The following is a 16,786-nucleotide window of genomic DNA, read 5'->3' on the forward strand; positions in this document are numbered from 1 at the left end:
TATGCCTGGATACAGTATTTGGTTTCCTATTCAGGCCCTGCTATTAAACAGATCCCTCCCTGAGGACGAACAACAGAATCTGTTCACTCTGCAAGAAGACGGGGCGTGCCCAGAAGAACAACTGGTGAGGACAGTCTTGTGCTATTCCCTCCTGAAATTATTTGCTTAATACAAGGTGCTGGCTATACTGTGTCTCTGCTTCATTTACAGGTCATCATCAAAGTCGTCTGGATCAAAGTATGAGTGAAAATCAGTCACTAAAGGTAAGATGTGCATCTTATTTCATTCTCTCTCGGGTTGCCAGAAATAAGTGAAACCCTGTATAGATACTTATATAAGTAAAGTTCATACTAACGCAATTGTTGTTATGCTATATCCACCACATATACACTGTAACAGGCAAATTAAATTAATGGTGTACACTGGTGGTTGGGGGCAAATCAGCATTTTTTCGCAAGAGGAGAAAATGTTGTGTGTGACGTTGGTGAAAAGGATTCCATTAATTTGTTCCAGTGTGCCAGATAGTGCTGCTTGTAACAATACAGTACTCTGTGTGTACTGGAAATAGGCCAAGATACAGATACAACTTTACCCAGATTATGGGGCAGATTTATTAAGGGTCGAATTGAAAATTAGAATTTTCACATTTTTTTTATGGTTAAAATTCAAATTGTAAATTATCCAAACTCGATTCAAGTTTTAATTCCAATCTATCATACTTTGGTCCTTTAAGAACTCGAATTCGACTATTAGCCACCTAAAACCTCTATTAATTATTAATAAAACTATAACATCAATAAGAGAGGTCCAAGGACCAATTTGGACATGTTAGTAGTTTTCCTGACATTCAAATTTTTTTCAGGAGAAAAAACTCGAATCAAGTTTAGTCGTATTTGATTCTAATTCGATTTGAGTAGGTAAGCGAGTTTTTCGATATTCAATTTTTCTTAAATAACCCCCAATCAAATTTCAAATATATTGGAAGTTTAAAAAACTCACATGAATTCAAAATTCGACCTTTGATAAATGTGCCTCTATCTGTTGCTTCTGACTAATTAAACTTATGTTAATATTGCAGAATGAACTTTTGAACTATAAACAGGAAAACAGAAATCTGCAGGGAATAGAGGTAAGACGAGCAGTCTAGTATGATTAGGCAAAAATGTTGTAAAGCACCAATTAATAAAATAAATAGTCACTGTAATTCTTAGGGACTTATTTATCATGCTGTGTAAAAACATGGTGACAAAATACACCAGGCATTAATGTGTAAAAAAAATGCAAATTTATCAAGCAGTGTACAGGTATGGGACCTGTTATCCATAATGCTCGGGACCTGGGGTTTCCTGGACAATGAATCTTTCCGTAATTTGGATCTTTATCTACTAGAAAAGAATTTAAACATTTAATAAACCCAATTGTTTTGCTTCCAATAAGGATTAATTATATCTTAGTTTGGATCAAATAAAAGATACTGTTTTATTATTACAGAAAAAGGAAATCATTTTTAGAAATTTGTATTATTTGGATAAAATGGTGTATATGGGAAACAGCCTTTCTGTAATTCGGCACTTTCTATATAAGGGGTTTCCGGATAACAGATCCCATACCTGTATTGCATTTCAGTATTTGTGTAAAAGTCCAGTTTTATTGAAAGCAGCCCCTTGAAAATGGTATGGGGATAAGTTTGCATTCATCCAAGTTTTTTTCTGTCTTGTTTCCTTGTTTTTTTTCCAGCGGAACTTGCAGCTTGAATTTTTTCCATTGACTTAAATCGATTACACAAGATCTGAAGCTGTGTAAAATAACAGCATCAAATCTGACGTTCAGGCAACGTCAAATAAAACACACACCTTAAAAAAGTCATCATTTATTTTACAAAGCTTTTAACAACATTTTCTGGCTTTAATTGTTTTACACAGTTTGATAAAATTGTTGTTCACCTTTGAGTTAATTTATGATGTGGAGAGTGTTATTCTGAGAAAATTTGCAATTGGTTTTCATTATTTGCAGTTATTTATTGCGTTATTTAACTTTTTAATTAGCAGCTCTACAGTTTGCGATTGAAGCAATCTGGTTACTTGGGTCTAAATTACCTTAGCAACCATGCATTCATTTGAATAAGAGACAGGAATACAAATGGGGAGGGCCTGCATAGAAAGATGAGTAGTAAGAAGTAGCAATAGCAATACATTTGTTATAATCTTACATAGCATTTGTTTTTAGATGGGGTCAGTGACCCTTATTTGAAAGCTGGAAAGTAAATGCAAATAATGAAGAACAGTTTAAAAGTTGCTTAGAAATGGCCATTCTCTAACATACTAAAGTTATCCTAAAGGTGAACCACTCCTTTAACACTTTACAACAGGAAATATTCTAATATTTAGCCTAAGGTATAATCTAAATATACTGTAATAGGGAAGAATATCATTGATTAAGTAAGAAGTATTATGAGAAAGTATAATAATTAATAGAGGGTAAAGTTACACAAAATACATTCATTTATGTGTATGAGAAAACTCAGCAAATGTTTCCTAGTCCAGCAGGGATGCCATTGCAAGGATAATGTGCTTTGTTTTGCTCAGTGTTTTGCTGCCCTGTGTTTTGCTGTATGTATTAGGGATGCACCGGGATTCTACCAGGATTTGGCCTATTTCAGCAGGATTCGTCCGAATCTTTTTGCCCAGCTGAACTGAAAACCTAATTAGCATATGCCAAATTAGGGACTGGTAGGGAAAGCACGTGTTTTTTGTAACAAAAAAAGGAAGTAAAAATGTTTTCCCCTGCCCACCCCTAATTTGCAAATGCAAATTAGGATTCAGATTTGGTTCGGTATTTGGCCAAATCTTTCTCGAAGGATTTGTGGGTTTGGCCGAATACAAAATTGTTGATTTGGTGCATCCCTAGTATGTATAGCTGCTTTTGCTCAGCTTTATTGTTTTTGGTTCCCCAGGATGCGCTGCAGCAGAGATTGGCTACCCAAGAAAGCTCTGTGCTTCAACTGAAACAGGAGTTACTGCGGGCTAATATGGACAGGCATGAGCTGCAAAGCCAGAATGTGAGATATGTACCAGGAATACTCCAATATGCTGTGTGAGGGTAAATAAATGACAGTGCACTGAAGGGGCATAAAGGAGAATTCCACCCTAAAGTAAAAAAAACCCTACCCCCTACCCTACATAGACCCCCCAGCCTAACCACCACCCTGGGCAAATGCCCCTAACTCCCCCCCCAGCCTAGCTGCTACCCAGGCAAATGCCCCTAACTCTTTACTTACCCCTCGGTGCAGATTCAGTCCAGCGGAGTTCACAGCAGCCATCTTCTTCTCTTCGGTAAGTAAGTGCCGTATCGGCACATGTGCAGTTGGAGCATTTTCCCGGGTTGCGACAACGAAAATGACGAAAATTGCTGAAGCGCCGGAAGATGGCTGCCATGAACTCCGCTGGACAGAATCTGCACCGAGGGGTAAGTAAAGAGTTAGGGGCATTTGCCTGAGTAGCAGCTAGGCTGGGGGGGGATCTATGTAGGGGGGGGTAGGGTTTTTTTTATCCCTAAATCATAGCTATAATTAAGGGAGACGATCCCAAAACACGTTAGGTGTATTACAGCATACTGCCTTAATAAAGCCTTTTCCAGAAGTGCCGTCCAACATTTCAAGTTTGTTACACTGATAACAAAACCTCCAAAGAATTAAGAGAGGTTCCCAAACTTTTTCATATGACATATACAGTACATACCAATTCTAAACAAACGGTATACCTTGAAATCACTGCAACCTTGGAAGAAGATGTCGTCCAAGCAATTCTTAAAGGTATTAACAGACTCTGTCATCACAGCATCACGTGGCAAAGTTTTCTCACTGTATTCTCACTGTATTCTCACTGTATTCTCACTGTATTCTCACTGCCTCAGCATGAAGAACCACCAGCGCTGCTTAAAATGAAAGTTTGGTTACTTAGGTCTAAAGTGATGACCCGTTGTTCTTTTTTATGTCAAAAAGATCTGTATATAGTGTCGTTTGATTCCTCTAATGTTAGTCATATGTACATGAAAGAAAAAATTGTATAACCTTCAACCATTATGTATTGGTGCCTCCCTCACCCCCAAGGTACTTGGGATTTTTTCTAGATTTAATAAAAACACTTAGATCTCATCTTCTTCTTAAAAAAAGATGGTATTGTGGAATATTATACAGAGGTCAAAGCAGACCCTACATCCATAGTTGATCTAGCTAGTTTCTGGCTTCAGGAGCATGCAAAATGTGTGCCTAGCCCTTTTTTTCTAATGGCCAAAATTGGTTCTTTCTATCTACACATTTTCCTTAGCTTATGTAAATTTTTGTCAGTGGAAAGCAAAGGGCCCTATCTGACCTATATAATGCACCTAATTCCCTGACATCTGCAATGTTCCTTTTTATATGGAGCTGAAAAAACTGTTTGTGATAAGAGCCAGATTTGTGGAGAGCACACGCATGGGGGGTGTGCACGTGAACACGGCAGGTTCTAGGACCATGTGGCCTCTGGGCACTGCTTGTGGAAATCGGCCCTGTTTGTGTTAGAATGCAAGCATAAATGTAATTATAAAAGAACTCTGTGACCGCTCCCATGATTTTGAGGTGTGAAGGTGCTTCTTTTTAAACTATGGGCACATGGGGTCTGTTTCTTGGCTTTCCAAAATCCGCTCCATGTGACAGCAGCGGGCTGAGCCCAGCGTATGGACTGTATAAAAGCAGGCTGAGGAAAAAGTATGCCCATAGCATTAAAGTTGCACTTATTACAGGTATGGGACATGTTATCCAGAATTCTTAGAAACTAGGGTTTTTCTGGATAACTGATTTTTCCGTAATTTGGATCTTCATACCTAAAGGGTACTAGAAAACCATGTACATATTAAATAAACCCAATAGGCTGGATTTGCTTCCAATAAGGAATAATTATATCTTAGTTTAGATCAATTACCAGGTACTATTTTATTATGATTATTATTATTATTACTACAGAGAAAAAGGAAATAATTTTAAAAAATTTGCATTATTTGGATAAAATGGAGTCTGTCGGAGACAGCCTTTCAGTAATTCGGAGCTTTCTGGATAACAGATCCAATTCCTGTATCATTATTTTATCATGGCATGGTCTACTTATTAGAACATGTCAAAGAAGCGTGTGTAAGTTGTGTAAGTAAGATGATAATTGGTCCCTGTGCTTGGTTCCACTCAGAGCCCAGAGCAGTCTTAATTTGCACTACCATGGAAAATATGCCACTGCCCACCTTAAAATTAAATGCAGGCCATGTGGTGTTGAACATCCTAAATGAATCTGTTTATTTTTTAGGTGGACTTACAGAGAAAAATGGAAGAGAGGAGCCAGTTTATTGCAGACTATAAGGTAAAAATAATATTGTAACAAACAGTATCTATTTAAATGGTATTTACCAGAGCAAATAAGAGTATTCATATAAAATCTGTAATATTTTTTGCTTTCAAATAAAGCATCTTCAGAGATTAATATGGTATATAGTAACATCCCGCTGTATTCTTTAAAGAGGATGTTTAAAAATAAATAGATTGTGTAAAAAGTATGTGCCTACCACTAAACAGGTACAGTGCATATTTGAGTTATTATTGTAATCATCATCTGCAAATTTCCCAAAGCTGTCTGTGATGGTTTTCATTCATTTAGCCCATGATACTGTATATAGTAGCGGTAAATTAAAACCAAACAGACTTGCTTCAGACAACTAGTTTCCCACTAGTTTGAAATAGGTATTTACCCACAATATCCTAAGAGAAAAGAATTTCTGTCCCTAAACTTAAATTAGAATTGGTTGTTCTAAATTGACACACGACATCAGTCATATACAATGCTATTTTACCATCTTTACTCCAATGATTATATTGACCATTGATTAGTAATTGATATGATTATTGGGCAAATACATTCCAGTTGCTATAGTTACATTTAAAGCATAGATTTCCCAGATCTTCAGCGTTTTGTACATTGACTTGATCAAGTGTTGCGCCCTGAGAATTTCTCTAAAGGTCCCTTGTAATGCACGCCAGTAACCTTGATAATGAATGTTATTGCAGAAAGATTTAACCAAGAAGGAATGGCTTATACAACAACTGCAAGGAAAGCTTGATGAATCTCAACGGAAGCTTTCTGAAGCCAACTATCACAAGGTACTGGTAACTTTTAATTGCTGGCCCCTCATTGACTGATGCAATGACCCGTGTTCTTGTGGTTTATCAGATTACATTGTTCATATAGAACAAGCTGGGCTATCCGGCACTTAAGGGAATCCACAGGACCAAAATTATAAAAGTAAAGGCAACGTTTATCGATTAAAGTTAAAAAATACACATTACAATAGGCACTACGCATTTGTGTCCAATAGGCACTTAGCCATGGGCCCATGACTAAGCGCCTATTGGGCAAGAAACATGGATTCCCTTAGAGTGATGGATAGCCCAACCTGTTCCATCTGCATAATATCGATTTGCCATTCCCTGAGCTGAGGGGCGGGGGATGGTGCACCTGGACTAGTGATTCTGCTTGGTGGGTTATCTACCTTGTCATTCTGTGGCACCTCTCACTTCTCTTTGTCTTATCAAGTTATATTGTCAACACCGTTTGTTTTGTTGATTTTTAGCAATTTATAGATTAACTGTGTGATGGTCATTCCACGTGTTTCAATTATTTATGTGAGTTTGAAAATATATTTCTATACAAACCATGGCTCACGAAAAATTATACAAATGGTTATAATTATAGTTTTCTATTAGTGCGAGTGTAAAATGTTTGTGTTTATTTAAATGTTTTGTTTCAGACTGACCTTCAGAAAGAGTTGGATCACCGGAAGGCTCTTCCTCAGCAGTACATGAATGAAGAAGATGATCAGGTAGACCTGAGTGTTTCACGTTACTCTATATATAGTGGCCACAGTTGTATTCACTTCTGCATTCTTTTTCTCTTTACACGCTGTGTTCTGCAGAATGGCACCAGGCCTCTGTGCTCCATTTTTCAGCAAGTTCTTGCCTGTGCTCTGCTCCTTAAACATTTTAAAGTAGAGTTCAGCTTTAACTGGGATTCAAATCCTTGTTAGACAAGCACTAAAGGGTGCTGACTTGCACCCCTGGGAAACGTAAATGATTCCAATGGAATTCTACAACAGCAGATAAGTATAATATATCAAGGAAAATTGTCACTAGACATTTACGTGATATGGTCACCCCCTAAATTATATATATTTTTTAACCTGCAACCTAATTAGATTAGGCAATAGACAATATTGAATAGAATAAGCGTTGGACAATATTGACATCAAGGGGTCTATGTATTAAAGGTCGAGTTTTTTTTTGTGAAAAAAACCTTGAATATTTGGAAAGAAACAAAACCTCACATTTTTAGAGATTAATTATGCTCCAAAACCTCAAAAAATCTGAAAATACTCCAGCTAAAGCCTGTTAAATTCATGTAAAAGTCAATGGCAGAGGTCCCTTTAACCATTTGAAGATGCTTTTTGCCTTCATAATTTTCTGGTGTTTGGGGTGCTGGTTTTCTCTGAAAACACTACAAATTCAGGTTTCTGGGCACTAAGTTTTTATTCAATATTCCCCCATACACTGAAGGAGTTATGTCATAGTAGATGTAGATTTACTATGGGCTTGGAAACCAAAAACAATAATTTTAGATGTTTTCTTTTATACAGTAGACAAGTAAATCATCATTATTTTTATAGCAGCAACAAGTTAACCAATGCTTCATGTTCAACAAACAAAAATGTGATTAGAGGGCCCTGCAATCTGTAGATTGTGGCAAATGCCAGAGAAGCTGCTGTAAGATACAATAGACAGTCACTATCATTGGGGCTCTGGGAGTTGTTTGGGCCTCTGTGTATTTGAAATGCCAGGGTAGATTTTAAATCTCAGCTTGGACCTTCTGCCATTTTTTGTTTGCTTTCCTATTTATCATACCGAGTGGTTTACTGTATTTTGTTCTCTTGAGCTGCTTGTCAGAATTTACTATTTCTATTAACTAGTGGAGAAATACAAGTAACAAAATGGTAACCACACTGTTGTACCTACTTACATTTTCTCTTAGTAAGTCATTCAGTCACTTTACAACTTAAAAGAAATATGACCTTCCTGTTTTAAGAATAGTACCATTCCCTCTACATGATGCTCTAGGGAACCATGTTTGCAGTCTAGTATTTGAGAAAATGCAGCACAAGGCCCATCATGCTGTGATTTTACTACACACTGGGCAGTGATATTTTAAAGGGGTTGTTCACCTTCAAACACTTTTCAGTTCAGTTGGTTTCAGATTGTTCACTAGAAATAAAGACTTTCCAATTACTTTCTATTTGTGACCCTTTTTCTAATATTGAAGTGTAAAGTAAAGAGTTGCAGTATTTCTGGTCAGGTGATCTCATCACAAAATGGGGGTTCAAGGCAAGAGATGTAAAAGGGCAATATTTGCTTAAATATATACACCAGTTTGGTAAGATTCTTTAATATGCCACTTAATATGATATAAACTATCTGTTTAAGTATTCATTTTGGGGGTATAGTTTTCCTTTAAGTGACAAGGGTAGGGAGGCACAGTATAAACACAATTATATTGTCCATAACTTTTTGTTATATTGATTTTTGCAGCAATGCCACATTCACAGAGCACCCCAGTCATGGGCAGCAGCAACTCATCCACCAAAGTGCTGTACTTTACTGACCGCTCTCTGACACCCTTCATGGTCACTTTACCAAAGAGGTAATGGTAAATGCAATATTAAGCTACATACAATTTCAAGATAATTGTTGTTTGTAAATGTATATAAAAGAAAAAGCAATACTGAACAGCTATATAACATTGTAAACAAAAATATCAAAAACATCTTGTGCTTCACTTGTACCCTATAGCTCCTAAAAATGAAAGCTGACCCTTCACTGATCATACTAAGCCCTATAACAGACCACTTACAGACCCTGTGGATATAGAAAAAACCTAGGTACGGAAAAATAACCTAATGTTACAACTTTATTAAAGGAACAGTAACACAAAAAACAGAAAGTGTATCAAAGTAGTTAAAATATAACGTACAGTTGCTCTGCACTGGTAAAACTGGCTTCTTTCCTTCAGAATGGGGACAGCCATTCAAGCTGGAAAAAGGAGAAAAAGCACAGGTTACATAGCAGATAACAGATAAAACACCATATTATTGGACATGGCTTATCTGTTATGTGCTATGTAACCTGTGCCTTTTTTCCAGCTTGAATGGCTGGCTGCATGGCTACAGAGCAGCTTGTTTATATAAACTATAGTAGTGTTTCTGAAGCAACTTTTGCCAGTGCATGCTGTATGTATACAGTATTATATGTTAAAGCAATACCGACATGTTCCTATAAAAATCATAGGAACGTGTCCATATCAAGGAGGTGCTGCAAGCTGAATAGTTTCCACTAAAATCCCCCCTCAAAGCCACCCCCAGCCCCTCGAAGCTTTGTAAAAGCCATCCCTCTGACACTGCAAACGGATCTTCTGAGTTGCTTCAGTAACGCTGAACTGGGGGCAGAGTGATCCTTCCATTGGCTGGAGTCCTGTTCTAATTTGTAATTAAAGAAAATTAGCGAAAAAGACCACGCTAACCTTTTGCAGGAGTACCCGACCCAGAGAGACGTCTGTACCTTCCGAGGGACGCCAAGGAAACACAGCGACTTTCGCGGGACTTTTACCAATCCTTTTGCAGTTTTACCGATCGTGTTTGTGAGTGTATTTTTTATTCTATTAAACTGTTTTAAAGTGATCCCTGCACATGCCCCTCTCCATTTTTATCCCTCTTACAAAAACCTGGATAGCAGAAAAAGAGTGGAAACAGCGCGAACAGGACCTATCAGACGCTCTCCCTTAACTCACATTTGGTGAGTGAGCTGCACAACCGGTTGTACCGGAATTGTGGCAAAGTATTTTACGTTACCTTTCCTCTAATCCATAGAGTGTGGATCTCAAACGAGAAAAATCTAAGGGGAAGTTTAACCCACACTAAATATTCACTAATTAGATTAATATTCACCTACTGCACTGAATGTGTTTTAAGTAATGAATAACACTGCATTTATTATCACTTGGAAAGAAATCGTTGGTATTTATTAATTCACTGAACAAATTCACTTTTTCACTCTTTTCTATTTTTTATTTTTTATTTTTATTTTTTATTTTTCATTTTTTATATATATTTTTTTCACTTGTTATTTCACAACTATCACAGTTTGGGCTCTCTTTTTTTAAGCTAAATAAAAGAACACTATCATCACTGTCAATAATCACGGTGGGTGTTTAAGTAATTCTTTAAAAAAAACAAATAACAAAAAAAAAAAAAAAAAATTTTTTTGAAAAAATACTACACTATATTTTATTCTTTCTGCTAAATCCCCCTCCTCAATGAATTTTTGAGGATTCTAGCACTTTATTTTCTGTACTTGGAGATCGTCTCAAACAGGTGGAGGAGGACCTGCAAGTGCTGAACTGTGGGGAAACCAAAGTTTGTCCTTGGATACAACCTGATATATTCTAATTTGTAATTAGCCTATGGAAGGATTGCAACGCCCCCAGCCCAGTGTCATTGAAAAAATGCAGAAGATCATTTAGCAGTGTCAGTAGGGTCCGCTTAACAAAGGTTCGCGGGTCTGGGGCGGGGGGGGGGCTTTTAGAAGAAACTATTCGGCCTGCAGCACCTCCTTGATAAGGATACGTTACTATGATTTTTATAGGAATGTGTTGGTAACGCTTTAATTACTTTAAAATGCTTTCATTTTTGGTGTTACTGTTGCTTTAACCACTTGCCGGCTATAGATTATAAATGCTACAGTGCCAGCTCTTCTGCCATCTCCTTAATTAAAGCTGCACTGCCGGTATGTGATGAGTGAGTTCTGGCAGGAAAGTCCCTCAAAACCAATAAAGAAAACACTTGCTGTTATTACAAAATATGGCCAGAGTGTCAGACAAGAAGGGTTACAAAACTACTCTGCCTACCCTGCTGTGCCCTTTGGAGCTCACTGTATAATTATCACATGCTCACCCAAGCCTTAACACAGCCTTCAAACCCTTTGCCCTGAGTCCTTGACCGTTGACCAAGTTTGGGTGGAAAGGGCAGAAGACAAGACAATGTTAGCCTTAGTCATCTTGCCCTACTATTGCTACCATTTCCTAGTTAACCGGTCTTTATACTTAATAATCCTGACAGAAGCGCTTTTTCTTCCAAAGATAAAAAGGACTCTGGTTGCCTAATCTCCTTCTAGATAATGTGCCGAGACAGTTGAATCTCCCTCCAGTTAATTATTATAAATGAGTGTTCTCCATCAATAGTTTAGGAGAGGTGACACTGAGGGACTTCAGAGCAGCTATTGGTCGAGAGGGAAGTCACAGATACCACTTCAAGGCTTTGGATCCTGAATTTGGAACAGTGAAAGTAGAGGTAAGAGTTTTTTAAAAAATGAAATGCAGAAATTCCTTGCTCAATGATCCTATTAATAAGCTTCTACATATTAATAAGGAACCTGAATAAATTTTTGATAGCAATTCCTCATGGAACACAGTGCAAGGTGCCCTAGTCATGGAAATCCTCTAGTAGGTTGAAAATATTTTTCATGATGCAAAGTTGTTTACTCATGGTTGTGTTAGTGGCATGGGTAGAAATACATTTCAGGTGTTTTTATGTTGGGTGAAATATGCATTAGGAGGGAGAAATTTTTTTTTACTAACCTTCTATACCTGCTCCATGCATTAAAATGCAAGGTTCAAAGTACAGGACACAAAAAAACTTTGGAATTAGCACCTGCCTTAAAGGAGAACTACACCCTAAAAATGAAAATGGCTAAAAATGCCCTATTTTATATACTGAATTTATTACACCAGCATAACATTTCAGCTTCTCAATAGCAGCAATAATCCAGGACTTCAAACTTGTCACAGGGGGTCTCCATCTTGGAAAATGTCTGTGACACTCACATGCTCAGTGGACTCTGAGCAGCTGTTGAGAAGCTGAGCTTAGGGGTCGTCTTTGCAAATATCAAGCAGAAAAGGAGGTTGGCCTGTAATATAAGCAGGGCTGATAATTAAATTCTGATGCTAGTTGCACTTGTTTCTGTGCTGCCATGTAGTAATTATATGTATTAATTACTAATCAGCCTTATATTGTGACATTTCTATTCTGTGTGTACTGTATATTGTGAGTGGGTCCCTAAGCTCAGTAGGTGACAGCAGCACAGAGCATGTGCAGTAAATCAGCAGAAAAGAAGATGGGGAGCTACTGGGGCATCTTTGGAGACACAGATCTTTACTGCTAAAGGGCTGTGGTTGCCTTGGGCTGATACAGAAGCCCAAAATACAATGTACAACATTTCTAGCCTACTTCTTTTTGTTAAACTTTAGTTCTCCTTTAAGGATGTGTTTCTTCCAAGACTGAGTGGTGTGCTGCACCTACACATGCTGATTTGTATCTAATCAATCATGTGGCTCTGTGCCAAAATGATGCAATTCCCACCAACACTGATGTGAACAATTAATTAAAGGGATACTGTCATGGGAAAAATGTTTTTTCCAAACGCATCAGTTAATAGTGTTGCTCCAGCAGAAATATGCACTTTAATCTGTTTCTCAAATGAGCAAACAGATTTTTTTATATTTCATTTTCAAATCTGACATGGGGCTAGACATATTGTCAGTTTCCCAGCTGCCCCCAATCATGTGACTTGTGCTCTGATAATTTTTTTGCTGCTTTACTGCAAGTTGAAGTGATATCACCCCTCCCTTTTCTCCCAGCAGCCTAACAAAAGAATAATGGGATGGTAACTAGATAACCGCTCCCTAACACAAGATGACAGCTCTCTGGTAGATCTAAGAACAGCACTCAATAGTAAAATCCAGGTCCCACTGTGACACCTTCAGTTACATTGAGTAGGAGGAACGACAGCCTGCCAGAAAGCAGTTCCATCCTAAAGTGCTGGCTCTTTCTGAAAGCACATGACCAGGCAAAATGACCTGAGATGGCGCCTACACACCAATATTACAACAACAAAAAAATACACTTGCTGGTTCAGGAATTAAATTTTATATTGTAGAGTGAATTATTTGCTGTGTAGTAATAATTACTTTCAAATTTACACATACATATAATAACATCAGCGTGGAAACGTCCCCAGTAATTGGTTCAGTTCTTGCTTTTCTTTCCCCAGGTGTTTCATGATGAAGATATTATTCCAGGCTGGGAAGGTAAAATAGTAGCCTGGGTGGAAGAAGATCACGGAAGCATTTGAATGATATTGATCATTGGTACAATGAGAAACTCCATGATACGGGTCTGGATATTTTATCATGCTGCCAAAAGAGGATTCTGCAGGCACCAAAAGGAAAGCTCATACATAGTTCCAGCTGCAGGAAAGTGGATCCTTACTAGTTGCTGGTGATGCCTTTAATGCATCAAACGAGACAATATACATTTGGGATAGCCGCAATGATATTATTTCTTAGGATTTATGTGGTCCCTGCCTTGTGGTTGCCAGCAGCCTTATAATGTATGAAATACAGTATGTGATGAAGAGTATTCAGTATTTTTCTACAGGTGCACTAAATCTAGTCTTGCAGTTATAGCAGGGCAATATGTAACAGGTCCCTTCAGGTTAGACAATCCTTAGATTGGGTCAAATGCAGTAAACTATTTGCCATCTACGTAGTCTGCATATCATTGGTTGGAACATGGAAACATAAATTCTACAGCATAGGCCACTCAGATGGCCAGATTGTTATTGCTGTAGAATTTAATCTATGGTACAAAAATGGTTAAAGCATGGATATTCATCCTGGGCCTGTACATCTCACAAGATACGGTGTAGGAGGCTTATAGTTCAGTGCTAACCATACACATATTAAAAAGATGTTTTCAGATTTTTGCCTGAAAACCACTAAATCTTCGTATTATTACACAAAACCCATCGCAGATGAAGATATCTTTAGGACTTCTCCCATTGACTTATATGCAACCATGGCAGGTCTGAGATGCCGGATTTTCAAATTCAGACTTTTTCCATACTCTGAGCATAATATATCCCAAAAAAATTCAAGTTTTTTTTTCATTTTTTACTAAAAATTCTGGTTTTACAGTAAAAAAACACAATTTTTTCAGGTCTTTAGCATTCAGACTTTAATAAATAACCCCTGTAATGTTTACATTTTACATGTGTGCTTTTGAAGATTCGTCATCATTTCTAGAAAGCATTATATTTGTATTTAAAATACTTGAGGCAGTTCATAAATATGTATTATCTAAGGCTGTGGACAGCAATCTTTTATCTCAGCAGAGCTGATAGGAAACACAATACAATATAAACCAGGGCTTCAGCTATAGGTTCATTGCACATGGTACTGTATGTTTATTCCCCGCATTAGATTAAAGATTGATTCTCAAGCATTTTGTCACACACGACAGGAGTAAATTTACACAGGCAATAAAATGAATGACACACATCAGTTTGTGTTGCTCATGTGTTTAGCAGCTAATACAGAGAATTGCTTCCCATTCATTGTAATGACAGTTGCCTTGACCTTGCGGGGGCACTTGGTGCAGCAGTGGTTGTTTCCTCAGGTCCGATTGGCAGAAAAGAAATTCTTGATATTTAATCTCATGCCAAATTTATTCAAGTCAAACGTATAATTTACATTTTTGACGTTACTAATGGCATATGTACCACTGCCCCTATTAAAGTATGGGGAATGCTATGGTCACAGGCCTGCTCAAAATATGGCTCTATGATCCCCACAAACAGATAGCATTTTTAGTGACAAGCTGAAAAGAAAGGCTAATAATTTGTTAAGGCAAAAGCAAACATTGCCATTGTACTCCAAATCGTTCACCTATGAGCAAGATGGCCTCTGCTTTTAAGTCAAGGCATACAAAGTAGAGCATCCGAAATTGCAGCATTTAGGAATCTGGGCAAACAGTATTTCTTGTGTTTTACGCCCCTAGTGATTCCATTTGCTACTAGTGGAGTATGATTATAAATGATATCAAGGAGGGCCCAGTGTGCACTGTAAAATCACTAGGAACAAGTATAAGTGTATGGGTCCATAAGATATTTTGCACTTAGTGCACCAACACTTGTGTCTACCCAGCTCACTATATTCTCTTCCTACAACTTCCCTCCCCTGCTTATTATATAGATGCAGAAGCGTAAAGACTTGGACTGGTTATTTTTTGAATAGATACAGTATATAAGATCTGTAATTCTATGGTTTCAGGGCCTTCTAAATTTCAGTCTCTTCGGATATTGGCAGTAATAACCTAAAACTCCACCCTGTTTGATCTTTCTGCTTTTATGCAAACTACCTCTCTTAACTGCTGCTTATAACCATAAAAATAATCTGCCCTAAATCGTCACTTCACTCCTTCTACATAATATATCAGTGTCCCAGCCTACAACCAGTAGCTCAATGCTTTGATCTGTTTTTATCATAACTAACATAACCTTTAGCTGCTACAACACACTCTTACTCTTGGTTTCCTTATAGAGACTCCATGAAACATTGACATTGTTTCTTTTAATGGTCCTTGCAGTCACTTTTTCCATAACATTCTCACATTTCTACCAAAAGAGCTTACATTCATTCCCATCCCATGTGCTGACAACAGAAAAGAATGCCTTTCTTATGTACATGTCTTATGTAGAGCAATGTTAAGGGATGTATTATAGGCTAAAGTGATAGTTTGCCTTAACCTTAAATATATGTATGTCTTTAGTTTCAGAGATGAGAAAAATCTCCAATGTTCCACTGAAAATAATAAGGTGGCACTTTATTTTTACATTATCTTTATAGTAAATAACATTTTTTTTATGCCTTTTAGAATAAAAATGTTAATTTAGAATAAAGACTAAAAAGGATCAGTTAAGCTCTTGTTTAAAGGATCAATTGTGTCCATTTACATAGTCTAAAGATTGCCATACATTTAGGATCCAATCGGCCGCTTAATGGATCCCTTTGGCAGCTTAAATCTGCTCTTGTATGGCCACCTTGAGGCTAAGGGCAAATGTGGTGAATCATCTGCTGTCAGAGAAACTGCAGTTTGAAAAAGATTGACGCCAATACCTTGTCTGCTGCAAATGGGGGGTTCCCAATCTTTATTCCGTGGTGCTCTTGACACTTCACAGTGATCAAACGTTTCGGGACCGCATGGCCCTTCCTCAGTGACAATCAAACAGAGAAGCTGAGCAAAATTAAAGCAGTTGTGACCCCTAGTGGTGGTCCACAATTATTACGTAAAAAAATAAAAATGTAACCGTTTGTGTCCATCTTGTTACAGTCCATAAGTGTTATACAACATTTTGCAATAAGCGAGAATATATCATGATCAATTTTCTTTCATATTTGCCATAAAAATTCATAAATATACAATCAATAAAAGTCTTATACTTTACTGATAATTACTTACTTTTTTTGATTGTATTTTATATTGATATTTATTACAGGTGGAATTTGATGCACATTATACACAATAGATATTCACACGAATGAATATAGTTTTAAAAGATTCAGTGCACCAATCTGTAATCTTTCAAACAAACATGTGCTTCTGTCTGATATTTCATCAACCAGCATAACCAGTTTCAAATCCATGAATTCGTGGCTAGTGCTTAAAGGGGTGGTTCACCTTCAAACAACTAGTTGGTTTCAGATAGATCACCAGAAATAATGACTTTTTCCAATGACTTTCTATTTTCTATATGTGACCGTTTTTCTAATAT

General features: G+C 37.3%; 1 protein-coding gene across 1 annotated transcript; it reads left to right on the forward strand.

The window, feature by feature from the left end:
• The first annotated feature begins 225 nt into the window (after nucleotides 1-225).
• Nucleotides 226-14,086, forward strand: LOC121396041 (dixin-like). The gene is made up of 9 exons (XM_041570628.1): nucleotides 226-263; nucleotides 1,079-1,129; nucleotides 2,954-3,058; nucleotides 5,331-5,384; nucleotides 6,086-6,178; nucleotides 6,826-6,916; nucleotides 8,654-8,765; nucleotides 11,358-11,466; nucleotides 13,226-14,086. The coding sequence occupies exons 1-9, from the start codon at nucleotides 240-242 to the stop codon at nucleotides 13,304-13,306; spliced, it is 720 nt and encodes a 239-aa protein (XP_041426562.1). The 5' UTR covers nucleotides 226-239; the 3' UTR covers nucleotides 13,307-14,086.
• The last annotated feature ends 2,700 nt before the right edge of the window (nucleotides 14,087-16,786 follow it).

The sequence above is a fragment of the Xenopus laevis genome, chromosome 7S, assembly GCF_017654675.1.
Source record: "Xenopus laevis strain J_2021 chromosome 7S, Xenopus_laevis_v10.1, whole genome shotgun sequence".
Classification (NCBI taxonomy): Eukaryota; Metazoa; Chordata; class Amphibia; order Anura; family Pipidae; genus Xenopus; species Xenopus laevis.